Raw genomic sequence first — 13,670 nt, 5'->3', positions numbered from 1 at the left:
TATACAGCACACACACACACACACTGACCTCATATGTTGTAGATGTAATTTGGTTTTTATTCTCTCGTTTTTATTTGAATTGTGTCCTATTTTTTTTGGTCTGTGGCCTCTGTGACCTACTTGTTCTGTTAATAACCGCTTCATAAATTTGATTGGGTGCTTCGTTTTGCATAACTGCCACCTCTGTTTGCTCTTTGCAGGTGATTCACCGGTGGGTGCCTTGTAGCCGAGACCCAGCCAATCGCTCCCATATCGACAAGACCATCCTGCTGGTACAGGTGGAAGATAAGCTAGTGCCCGTCATTGAGACTGGGGTCATTGAGTTGGGTGCAGAGGTGTGAGCCAAGCAAGCACATCTCACACACACACACACACCTTTGCGAAAACTAAAGCCAGACGTGCGTGGCTTTGAGCAGGACACCGAAGCCTGCAGACAACAAGGACATGGGAGCTCTCCCCCCTCCCCCGTTCCTTATTGCTGAGGGGGAAAGGAAGCCAGGGAAAAGTGCAAGCGGAGGCAGAGTATACATCCATTAAACATCCTTTACTACATAAGCATACATTTACAGTATCTGCCTTGCTTTGCGTCTCAGAAATGCTGCATGACAGTTAACAGCCCTGTTAAGTTAGTTCTTGCTACTGGTAATTCTTTTCTATGCATTTCATCGACTATTTTGTTGGCAGACACACATACTGTATGTGTGTGTGTGTGTGTAAACTAATGCAGGTTTGATTTGTAATTCTGACAGAGCTGAGTGTTAAGAGTGTGTGGAAATTAATTATATTTTGTTTATCTTTAAATAATTTGCCAAATAAGCCTGGTATTGAATATTTGCCATGGTTTCATACATGTGAAAGCTTTTTTTTTTGCTGCCAAGACTACAGAGGAAGTTGTGGTGTAGAATAGACGAAGTCGGGGAGACTTGCCGGTGCTGTGCTCAACATACTCTTCTGTTTTGTCATCATTCCTTCTGGATTCATTTGGAAGTTGCAAGATGATGTTGCGCAAAGAGAAAAGAACTTGCACTATGATTTTTTTTTTTATTTACAGCGATGCACTACAATCTTGAGATAATATCACATTTTATTTATTACAGACTCTGAATGGCCATGGTTACCGATGCCTTGGGAATGAAAAAAAAATGCAATCATCATTCTGTTTTTCAGCCATTTTTATTTTACTGTTTTATGTTTGATAAACTTGAAAAGAACTTTTTACTGTATATGATTATATATATATATATAAATATAAATATATATATATATATGTATATATATATATTATGTCAATGTACAAAAGATTTTGTTTGAATATTTATTACTGTGAACATGGTATTTACACTTTGTTACATCTTTTTTTTTTCATTTATGGGACAAAGGTTAATGTATCAAGGACCATCGGTTGAAAACAAGATGCCGAATTTTTGATGGACTGTTTCCCTATTTAACTTAATTCTTTTCTATATGGAGAAATAAAACAGTTTGATTTATTGCTGATATCTTCTTTAAAATGCCTCTTCTGATTGTTTATGCAGAATTTTATTGATCCTTCCAAAATGTTTTAGTAAAAAAACAACAACAACTAAAAGACTAAACTAAAAGAATGGTGGTATTTACATCTTGGGGAGTGGAAATCAAGTCACTAACATTAACAGTGACAATGTTAGAAGTTCTGGGTCAACACACAAAATGTTAGCCTAGAAAACAGGTTTAAAAGGCAACCCTTGATCTGTTGAGCTGCACTCATCTAGTATTTTATAAGGTGTTTGTTATGGTTTCTAAGGTATTTTATGAGTGAGTGAATCATATGACATTTCTTTACTGTGCCCACCTACATAGATAATAAGGAACTGCGTAAGATTTTGCAAAAATTGTGCCATACATCCTGTCTGAATAATCTAAAGAATTAGTGCATTCAATATACACCACCTGAAATCACTGCATTGTAAAAATTGTCACAGGATAAGCCTATAATTTAAAGTATTACAACCACAGTACTACAGTTACAAATAAACTGGGGGCAACGCAAACTCAGTTGACCCAGTTACATTTGCAGAATAGTTTACCCTCCTTTTTAAGCTGACATAATTTTTTTATGGCGTGAATTAATAGTATACATCATAGCAAGCACTATCAAACTAATGTCAGTTATGTGAAGATAGGGTCTTTTAAGGACAATGACTTAAATACATGTTTATTTGAATGTATGATTGATTTTTGTTTGTAGCACAGGTCGTTTGCGTGATAATGTTCACCGACCGGAGATGATAGTTAATCTAGTTTTAATTTTAAGACTAGATTATACATGTTGTGGCTGTTCGAGCACATGACTGTTTACAGTGAAGCCCCGCCCACGGAGCGACGTGATTGGCTGCCGAAGTAGATTCCCTATCGCACTGTTTTCCCGACAGCACATATAAATTTCCCATTGACTCCTGTGGAGGATACATGTAGCTTATCGCTGTCATCTTGATACGCCACAACAAAGAGAAGGTAAACGAAATTACAGTTATTTTCTCCTCTTGTGTTTTTTTTTTTCTGCGCTGAGTGATTTATGGTCATGCTTGTATCTTGTCGCATTCTAGGCTTTTAAAAGTCGGTAAGTTAGCTTGTTATGCTACCAGCTAGCGAACGTTAGCTTTCCAAAGATAAGTATCGTCATCATGTGACACCCAGGCAGTCAGGTTGTGTGTGTGTGTGTGTGTGTGTGTGTTGCTTTATGTTTAGCTGCAGTTGTTGTTTTCGTCCGCCCGTAGTCAATAAAGCTTAAATAAAACTTAACTCAACTCAGTGGGCATTTGGCAAACAAAGGTATCCGCAGTAAGGAGGGTGTTTAATTCCCCTTGTCATCCATACAGGATATCCATAGGCAAGGAAATGTTTAAGTCAGTCTTCGCCTTGCTGGGCCTGAGCCTCGGGCTGGCCAACGCATTTCCCTCACAGCAGGCAGACGGTGGCAAAAACTGGGTGCTTATCGTCGCCGGCTCCAATGGCTGGTACAACTACAGACACCAGGTGAGAGATGAAACTGTATGAAACTACTGCCACAATGTCACCTTATCAAGTCAGCACTGTGCATGACCCAACTGTTTTTGTTACCTGGATTCAAGAGAGAAACCTTTCCTTATTGGCTTTGTGATATGACTGACTTTACTGTCAGATAAGCCCCTTCCATGGAGCCACAATGCATCCCAAGTGTTTCCAGCCTCTGAATAGGCTGAGAGACTGACTGTGATAATGCCTTCCTGATTTCTACTTATTGCTTCCCCTCAGGCCGATGTTTGCCATGCCTACCAGATTGTCCACAAGAATGGCGTTCCAGATGAGCAGATTGTGATCATGATGTACGACGACCTGGCACACAATGAGGAGTGAGTTCTCGTTTTCTTTGTGGTACACAACAGATCACTGTTGTACACTGACTTATTGTTTTCCCTCAAAGTGTTCACAAACCCCATTGGAGGCAAGTTGTGTTAGTTCTTGGCCTTTTGTTGGCTTCCATTGTCCTTCTTTTCCCCTTTGTAAGTCAATAGAAAATACACACAAATGTCATTGTATTGGGAAGGGCAAGTATCAGCATATTAAACATTGTTTCAATATTTGACATCGTATGCAAATATATGTGTTTTTAGTTTCATAAATGGTTTTATAAGCCATTTATACATGACATAGGATCATAATCACAGGATTTCATATGTGACTCAGTGCCTTTGTTCCTTGTTTGAGATATATTCTGATATAAGCTTTCTGTAGAGCCTTAAATATTGTATTTTGAGATGCTGTCCAATCTTGTTATAGACTGCAGCACTTCATCAATGGCCTTTTTAAAAGGTTGGCATGTCAAAAACCAAATGATTGTAATGATTTAAATTATGCATATTTCCAAAAAACGGCCGTCTGTATTCTCCTGTAAGCCGCAGAATCATTATACAATCAACTTGGCATTTGTCACATTGCTGTGGCATGTAGGCGCTGTGAGGTTCATTGTGAGAGCGGCAGTATTCAGACCGGGCTTCACCGTAAACAGGCTGAGTTAAAGAGAGACACTGAGGCTTGTCCGCAGAGTCACAAGGAACTAATTTTAGTGCTCCTTCAGGGCTTCGACTTGGAGTTATATTACTCAGATGGTGACTGGATAGCAGGGCAGAAGTGGATGCACATCCATCAGTTTCAGCCAGAATCAGAATCTCGTTATTCGCCAATTACATGAGATGTTGGGAACTTGTTGATGACAGAGTTTCGTAGTACTTAATGACACGCATGGGACAGAAACAGAAGGGCCTCACATACAGTGCAGAGTGAGAGCTGATTGGTCAGTCAGTGGCCCAGTTGGACCAGCAGCCAAACAAGTTTCTCCTCTTCCTATTTCTCCGCCAGTCTTTATCTTTGCCTTTTTGCACTGTTGCTAAAAAAAAAAAAAACCCTACATTTCAGATTTATTCACACTCAATTATTTACTTTTTGTTTATTATTTTTCAGCCACTTTTTTGCTGTACATTAAGGACGGTCGACATACTTTTATCATAATAAATTGCTTAAATGTATGAAAAAGTTGTTAATTTCTGAAAATATATGAGGGCCAAGTAGAACTCGGACGGTTACCATTAAATCCCTGAATACTGTGCACAGTAGACTGTATGTATCACTTTATGTATTAAGTATTAGGTTTCAGCACTGACCAGGTAATAAAAAGAAAAAAAAAGATAAATGCACACGCAGGATTGGTGCTGCTCTTTTTCTATTATCTATGTAATAGATATATGTATGTTTTTTTAGATGGAAACCCAAGTGTAGATAGAGTTGCTGAGATCATAGCTCATTCAAGATGCTGATTGATTTAATTTTGTGTAGCAACAAACAGTGGTGGGTTGTGTAATATCGCTATTCTTTGATTAGTTTCCCCACCTAAGTGTGTATACCTTGACATAATGTAGGTCAAGTTTTACAGAAAGTGATGCAGCATTGATTGTTTTATATCTGCTGTCATGCTGTAACATGGCTCACAGTATGATGATCTATTGGGTTTTTTAGTTAATAGTTAACTCGGACAAGAGGGCAGCCCATATGGTTTATTATACATTATGTAATTCTGAAATGGCAATACTGATAGTTGTAGCTTGTTTCCAGGGCTTTGACAGTAATAAAAACACTGGAACATTTTCCAGTGATTTCATATGAAATGATGATGTTTGTGTGATGAACATGAATTCCCCACAGAATCACTGTGACAAAGCAGTTACTGACAGGCCAGGTTCCTTGAGGTTACGGGTTTCAGAACGTGATTCTCCGGTAAAAAGGGAAAGACCTTTAGTGCTGTGGAGTTTTCACCAGTTTCCGACTGTGTTCATCGTCACCTGATTGGTGAATCATTCATCTCGTTGCTACATCTGCGTGAAAATGTTTTGTCAGTCGTTTTCACTTCCCTCAGCCAACATAAATCATATATTTTTTTTTTTTGGTTTCCAGCAACCCTACCCCTGGGATATTGATCAACAGGCCCAATGGCACAGACGTGTACAAGGGAGTTCCTAAAGACTACACCGGGGATGTGAGTGCTGCAGTCCAAATATTTGTACAAGAGTGCAAATCCAGGCTACTTTTACATAACACACGAATCAATGCTTCGCAATGCTGATAATGTTCAAACAAACTGCTTTTTCTGTGAGATTTCGATCTTAAAACCACCTTTTTTTTTTTTTTTGTTTTCTGCCCCCTTATTTATGGTGGTATCCTGTAGGCTGTGACTCCTGAAAACTTCCTGGCAGTGCTGAAGGGCGACGCTGCAAGTGTCAAAGGTGGTTCTGGAAAAGTGCTGAAGAGGCAAGTGATGAGGAATACAAAGGAGGTTTAGAGTAGTGAATCTCTTCCTTTTTGGAGGAGAGAGCTTTAAGTTTCCAGGGTGTGTTGGTCTGTATAAAGTATTCTGAGCAGTAGGTAAATCCGTTCCAAGGTAGAACAGGGTGTAGCTGGTTTATCAGGTCTTTTATCTTCTTCTCTTTCTCTTGGCAGCGGCCCCAACGACCACGTGTTTGTTTACTTCACCGATCACGGGGCTCCTGGCATTCTGGCCTTTCCCAACGATGATGTGAGCACTTCTTTACTTCCTGCTCTCGTTCATGTTTCTGCCTGGACTTCTTGCTCCAAATGAATGACTCAAATGATGTTTTTACCCCTAAACACGAACCACACAGTAACTGTTGTTCTGCTGCTCAGTTTGGTTCGGTTCGTCTTAACAAGGCTGACGGGAAAGTCCTGAGTCACTGGAATGGCTCGCTCCCAAGAATTTGTGATTGTGCAACAGTCATGCCTCTGTTTTTTTTTAAGATAACTGACAATTTTTTGCATGGCCTTGTGGAGACAAAGATTACTTATAACTTATTACTTTTGATCAGTGTGGTGTTCAGCGTTTTTTTTTATTGGTTTGTACACTGACTGTAGAGGGTGACAGGAACGGGGTGGTGGGGCTGTGGTTTTATCTGGTGAAATGTGTATATGTGTCTCAAAGAAAAGAAACATTTGCACATATTTGTAATTTTAAACTTTTGTTCTCTCTCTCTCTCCCTCTCTCTCTCTCCCTCTCTCTCTCCGCAGCTCCACGTTAAAGACCTCCAGGACACCATAACATACATGCACGAAAACAAGAAATACAAAAAGGTGCGATCCAACATGCTGTTGTTTTCAACTTTTTGGGCCCACATGTGCATGCATGCCCCTAGTCACTGATTATGTCTAATCAGCTGATGAATCATGTAGTGGAAGATGGTGGTGTCAGCTCACAAAACCTGTTTTTGTCTTTTTTTTTTTCCACAACTCTCCTTTCTCACACACACACACACACACACATGCAGATGGTGTTCTATATCGAGGCATGCGAGTCCGGGTCAATGATGAACCACCTGCCTGTTGATATTGACGGTGAGTTGAACGTGACCTCATCAGAACCACTTTCTAGGAAAAGCAAAACAGAGATAATGAAACGGGGCCTAGTCAATAAAAAAGTTCTCAATCGATCGGCCTGGAACAAAGATGAACTCGATTGTTCCTTGTGACAGTTCGACCCCTGACCCCGAATTAAAAAAAATAAAATAAAACAGCCCGCTCTACCAAGAATGTCATAGACAGCTTTGGTGGTTGATCTGTGGGCTTGTTTTGACCCTCGTGTCTTGACCCTCGTGTCTTGCCTATCACTGAGGTCAGCATTATGTTTGGTGGCACTTCTGTGGGCGAAGTCACTCTCTCATGTGCTCGGCCTCATGTGACACACACACCGTTTCCCACTGATCAAAGTTCTGTTTTTATTGTGCTGAATTGAAGTTTTTACATTGTGTGCATCACATTTTTACACACCGACATCTGTGAATGTGGTGCACATGACTGAAACATCTGTACCACATGGAAAATAATATTTTTCTTCTTCAGAGCATTTTTTTTTGTATTTCCCCCATGCCAGTACCTGAACAGTCGATCAGAGTTTCAGATGTTTTTGTGTCGCACTTTTTTTAACAGTACTTTTTGTATTGATTGTTGACATTGAAAGGAAATTGACACTTGATGCGAGTCAAATTGAGGTTTTCCTGTTTAAAAAAGTGAAAATATTCTACTAAAGTGTAATGTACTTAACATCATACTCTCTCCTCTGTTTTCAGTGTATGCTACCACTGCAGCCAACTCTCATGAATCCTCCTACGCCTGCTACTACGACGAGAAGAGAGACACGTACCTGGGAGACTGGTACAGCGTCAACTGGATGGAGGACTCTGATGTGGTTAGCGCCATTTCCCCAGTCTCATTTTGTCACTCATTTTGATTTTCAAATTTCTAATAAATGTACAGGAATTGTTTTTTTTTGTGCCATTGGTGCAGAGACATTTACAGCTAAGGTAGTAACACAAGTACACACTGGCACACATTTAAAAGGGTAATAGGACCCAATTGAGATCTTAATTAATTATCCTGAAAATGAAAGTGATAATCCAGATTTTCATATAAATAAATGCCCATTTTGCCACCCTCTGTAGCTGATTGATATAACACACTAGTGACTCAACCTATAGCCAGTTCATGAAAGCCCTTACTCAACTTAAAATCCACTGAAAAACACAGTTTGATTGACAAGTGATCTCTGGGAAGTGCAGTGCAAATTTGACAGATTACCACTTCAAGACAATTTGTTTGGGGAATATCTTGTTGCTCGTTATATAAAATAGTTTTGTCTGATGTTTTTTTTTGTTCTCTAACATTATGCTAACAGGAGGACCTGAATAAGGAGACCTTGGTGAAGCAGTTCAAGATCGTGAAGAACCACACCACCACCAGCCATGTCCAGCAGTTCGGAAACAAGGTCAGCGAAAAGAATAAATAGCCCACTGGGGGAAATTACTACCCGCTGTGAACCAAATGCTTGTAAATTTTTGCCCGTGGCTGGTAAATCTTCTCTTACCAACAACCATTTGGAGGTTCTGTTCTGTTTTTTAAATGTCTAGCTGGCTAGCAGAATAGTGAAAGTGGCGAGGGGAATTTTGCGACAAAAAAGCTTGTTTCCTGCCCGTTTCCGCTACTTATTATGAGCTTCTTGCTTCCTGCACAGACTCTGGCCCACATGAAGGTGATGGCCTTCCAGGGTAACTCCATGTCGGGCGCCCAGCCTGCTCCCCCGATGACCCTGCAGCCCGTCATGAACCCGGATCTGACCCCCAGCCCCGACGTACCGCTGGCCATCCTCAAGAGGAAGATGATGGCCACCAATGATATTGGTATGGCAAGGGGGCTGCTCATGGAGATCAATAGCCACCTCAAGGTAAAGAGGGAGGAACGTTCAGTGGTTTTCACACATTATTACAGCCCTGTTTTTACTGTCTGATGTTTTGACTGTTTCCTGTCTTGTGTGGATGATCGTTGGAGCGTGCGATGCAAATCAGATTCATCATGAAAGATGCCACAGCACTAACGCAGCAGTTAACACGACATTTACAGATGTCTAACGTAGCGTGAACATGCTGTTGCCCTGTGTGTGTGTGTTCAGGTCAAGCAGATGCTGGCTGAGACGATGCGCAGGGTGGTTCAGAGGGTGACTGGCGACGAGTTCGAGGCCCAGCAGATTCTCGACGACAAAGCGGATCTCTCCCAGCATGAGTGCTACAAGGCTGCAGTCAACCACTACAAAAACACCTGCTTCAACTGGCACAAAACAGAGGTACAGCAGCACTGAATCCCGTTTTGCGCTGAGTTCGCACTTGCACTAGAATTTAACAGATTAAGGCCATAGAACATTTTGGTGGATAAGTTCAAGCTGCTGTAGGAAAGAGAAATTCAAACCAACACAAGGAACGACACGCCGCCCTCTCCTCCTAGTGAGTGACAGGAGGAGTGAGTGACAGGACGGAGTCACGCCTTCTGCCTCTGACTTCTCATTGGCCGGATGGGTTTCCAGATATTTCACTTTGAAATGACAGTAGCAGGGGAACGGGGCTGCCGCTGTTTCTGAGATTCTAACACGTTCTCCTGCTCGTCTTTGGCCACCAGACGTGGTGTTTATTTTCATTACTTCTAAATAATAAATATCAATCCATAAAAGTTACCTACTGCAGCTTGTTTAAATGGTTCAGGAAACCTTGTAAGGTACTTTGAGTTTTGACAGGTTTTATTCGTAGCAGATGGTTGAAACTAACTCCTGTGGCATGATATTGGTTGTTGGTTCTCTTTTTAAAACGGGAAATGTCACATCCAGTTTTATATATGCCATTCATAAGACAAGGCATATTTAGCTGACTGCAATCCAGAGTGACTGACAGTGAGCGCAACAGCAGAGCAAGTTTCACTTCCTACATCACCAACATCACAGGCAACCAGCAGTAAGGTGTAAACAAAAAAAGATCATGTAAGAGAGAAGTGCTAGAAAAAGAAATAAGTGCTACAGAGAGAAATGTAGAATTTTTTGTTTTTTTTGTTTGTTTACTGTAAGAGGAGCGCATAATAGAGTGACTAGAAAGAGGAAATGGGAGTATGGAGAAGATACAGTGAGGAAATGGTGGTGTGTGTGTGTTTTTCCTCTTGAAGAGATGCATTGTCAGTCTACGACAGAAGACGGGGAGTGACTCTGCTGTTCTGTCTTTTTAAATGTCTGAATATGTCTGACTTTAGATGCAGGGATGGATTGGTTTTTTTTTTGTCCCTTGCCTGTTTGCCCCGAAGATAATAATTGTCAGGCTAGTGAGAAATCGTCCTAAAACCCTTCAGAAGTGACACAGAATCCTCATCGCTCAAACACAATATTTCCTGGGTATTTTCCTGCGTCTGCATGGGTATATTCTCAAAAATTCCCTTTGTGTTTTGTTTTTTTTTGGAACTGTTTGACATTTAAGAGTTACACAAGTATATAACAGGGAAATTAGCTTGGGTCACCATCATTTGCATACAGTACACTGAAAATAAATGTCACTTGTGGTTGACGTTTTTTGGCACTCGATGTCGTCTTGTGTTTCAGTATGAATACGCTCTGAGGCATCTCTACGCTCTGGTGAACCTGTGTGAGGGAGGATACCCCACAGACCGGTACAACACACTTGATAACTCATTCTACCATTGTGCTGGTGTTTTTCTCTGTGGTTTGATTTTTTTTTTTTTTTTTTTTTAATTAGGTGTCGATGAGTAGGGATGCTCTGTTATTTAAAGTTTTTGATTTTGTCAGTGGTGGAAAGAGTACTAGAATGTCCGACTCAAGTAGAAGCACTGTTACTTTGACTGATATTTTACTTGAGTAGAAGTAAAAGTTGCTTATTTAAGAGTAAAAGTTACTGATGTTTTTCATGCAACTGTAAAAGTATGAGAGGATTGACTTCTTTTAATTGGAAAATCTGGAAATCACACAGTAAAGTGTGAAAACAAAGTAAAGCCAGATTACTCTTCTCTGCTGACTGACCAGTTGGTTTTAAATAGTAATGCAGGGTTTGACTGATATGGGTTTTTGAAGGCTGATAGCGATATTTTTAGACTTGTTGCAAATAGCTGATATTTTGTGCCCGTATTTAATATCTTTAAATTGACCAAATTCATACCAAAAATTACAAGGATTCAGTGTTTTAGGTGGGTTAGCAGCACCTAAGGGTGACCCACCCCACCTATTCTTTGGTGGGGGAAACTGTGAAATACATTACTGCTTTTTTAAATGAAGAATTCATATATACAAAAACATTATTGAACAATTAAATGAATAAATAAAATGTGCAAAGAAAATAAAATGCAGGTTTTACAGGCCGATATATATCGATCTAACAGTAGAAGAAAGCAATAGAAAAATCTAACTTTTCTAAATCAAAAGTTGTCGGTTTTTTTTTTTTATATATATATTTTTGTTTATTAATGCCTAATTAATTTTATTTTGTTGTTTCTCTCTCTCCAGGATCCAGAAGGCCATGGACTTTGTGTGTTATTTCAGACAGTAAGAGGACTTCTGGAAATCCATGCAAGCCTCAAATAAAATTGCTTCTTCCATCTGTAAAGACCTGAGAAGACGAGGCTTCTCTCCGCGCTGCTTCGGAACCAATCGGACATGGAGTTGGAGGTTTATTGTTTTATCAACACACTATAACACTTCTCTTTTTTTTTCTTTTTTTTTTTTACTTGTGATGTTTTTGATTTTACTGAGAACTTTTAAAGACTTGTTTTATGATGAATTGCACTATATCACTGTGAAAGTCACTGTTTCTGGGAGAATGTTTTACTGATTCTGATTTTTATAAGACATAGGTTTGACAATTATGACATGGAATTATTGGAAAAATTTTCCCCATTTTGCTCTTAGCTTTATTTGTGGTGTGTAAGGCCCTGGCATGAATGTTTGATTGACGTGTAAAGGACATGCCGCTGAATATAGTAAGCTTGTTAAAAGTTCAAGAGACTTTGTTGTAACACAGGGATCTTGAAATAAAACCTGATGAAAAATGCATTGTGCTTTTACCTCTTGCTTCTGTGTTTCCTGTGTAATTTTTGAATAATTCCCAAATATCAAATGAGTCATTTTTATGACCTTTATGAGCAAAATATGTCACATAGCTGCTGAATAGAGTACAAGCATACATTACATACTGTATGTTTTTCAGAAGAGGATTTGTATGCTGTCCAAGTGATAAGTTAATTCCAACCTAAGCCTATTCGCCTATGATTATAAACACTTTTTAGTCTTCCCTCCTCTACCTGGAAGACAGTTGGCCCACACAAATCCACTTATACTATAAACTAGTGTCAGCTTTATTAGGATCTTGGTCTGGCTGTGGGTTTGTCTAATGCCTGATATCTGAAGCATGACACCTTTGTAACGAGCATTCTCGGTAACACTTTAGATTAAGGAACACATATTAACTATTAATAAGTTGCTTATTAACATGCATATTAATAGTGTATTGTTTTCATCATTAGTCATTACACATCACTTATTAGCACCTTATTCTGCACTATTGTATTCTACAACTACAGCCCATTAACTATGAGTTTTCCCTCAACAGCCTCCTAATTAGTGCTTATAGCAGTCAGCGAGAAAGTTGTTGCACATGAATCAGGTTCTTAGTATGCTTTGCTCAGTATAGGGCTTAGAAGGTGCTAGTATCACATATTATTGAGGGAAATTATTAAACCCATAGTTAATAGTTAATGTGTGTTTCCTATTCTAAAGTGTTATGTGCATATCAGTGATGTTGTAAATAAGGTGGTTTAACTATAGTCTTTACTTGGTGGTGATCCGATTCACCACCAATACAAACAGGAAAAAGGGGGGAAAACATTTATATTCTCAGAAAAGTATTCATCCATGTTTCATATGAATGAAAAGACCACGTTTTCATATAGCTTACACTGTCTGACCCTACTTACAATAATGTAGTGGATACTATGAATTGATATCATAAACGTGTCAGGTAAAAAACTGGGTAGACTTTATGTGACAAATTAAAAGGTGGTGGTAAACTGACTTGTCCATTAGATCAGTCCTGACTTAGAACAGTTCAAGAAGCATTGATCTGCAAGGTTGATTTCAAGCTGTCTGTATAAAGTCATAGTATTATTGTGCAGCCTTACACTGACCCCGTGTGGGTAGAAGTGGTATAGCTGCGTATTCTCGCCTGTTGTAGCCATGCTGCCTTCAAGTGCTCCTCGTAAACTCGTTCTTTCGATTGCACAAGTAATAAATACGACTTGACGTTCATTGCGGGATTTTGGTGCAGAAAAAATAACAAAATGGACACTAACAAAAAAAAAGGTTTTGGTGGCACTTGTTTTATCAAATCAAATTCCACACAGCTAATGTGTTGCTACGAGGATAAAATGTTCATGAGGCATACAAATTAAGTTGAATTAATCTCTTTGCCACTTTTACCATCAATTGCTTCCACGGTCTCCACCCGCTAAATGACAAATCTCAGCAACTCGGGTATGACAGAACATTCCAACTTTCCTAGTCCGGTCGTTTTTATCCCTTCGGTGTGTCCTAGGTGAATGTACACGTCGTAATTGCGATATTTTCGGCAGCACTTGAAAGCAGCGTCTGTTCTGAAAATTCTATTTCTATGTCAGACAGCAGTGGGCAGGCCTGCACGCGCGTCATCGTTTCTACCTGCCTCTTCTGCCCGCCCACTTCACAATGCAGGAAGATAGCTAGCAGCTAAACCTCCTTGATGGCA

General features: G+C 39.7%; 2 protein-coding genes across 2 annotated transcripts in view; both read left to right on the top strand.

Moving 5' to 3' along the window:
• pcnx1 (pecanex 1) overlaps window positions 1-1,490 on the top strand; it is a 36,696-nt gene extending 35,206 nt beyond the window's left edge. Inside the window, exon 36 of the mRNA XM_071896863.2 lies at window positions 201-1,490. Within this exon, the coding sequence (XP_071752964.2) occupies window positions 201-341 (141 nt within the window). The 3' untranslated portion in view covers window positions 342-1,490. The remainder of the gene's footprint in view (window positions 1-200) is intronic.
• A 915-nt stretch (window positions 1,491-2,405) lies between these two features.
• Window positions 2,406-11,942, top strand: lgmn (legumain). Its single transcript, XM_071896317.2, has 14 exons — window positions 2,406-2,493; window positions 2,859-3,015; window positions 3,274-3,371; window positions 5,467-5,548; window positions 5,738-5,820; window positions 6,010-6,085; window positions 6,592-6,654; window positions 6,849-6,915; window positions 7,647-7,765; window positions 8,252-8,341; window positions 8,588-8,797; window positions 9,023-9,193; window positions 10,484-10,551; window positions 11,399-11,942. Exons 2-14 carry the CDS (start codon window positions 2,878-2,880, stop codon window positions 11,439-11,441), a joined length of 1,308 nt encoding a protein of 435 aa, XP_071752418.2. The 5' UTR covers window positions 2,406-2,493; window positions 2,859-2,877; the 3' UTR covers window positions 11,442-11,942.
• The last annotated feature ends 1,728 nt before the right edge of the window (window positions 11,943-13,670 follow it).

This window comes from Centroberyx gerrardi, chromosome 17 (assembly GCF_048128805.1).
Source record: "Centroberyx gerrardi isolate f3 chromosome 17, fCenGer3.hap1.cur.20231027, whole genome shotgun sequence".
NCBI lineage: Eukaryota > Metazoa > Chordata > Actinopteri > Beryciformes > Berycidae > Centroberyx > Centroberyx gerrardi.
The sequence above is the reverse complement of the archived record's forward strand: the minus strand, read 5'-3'. Positions and strand labels throughout refer to the sequence as shown.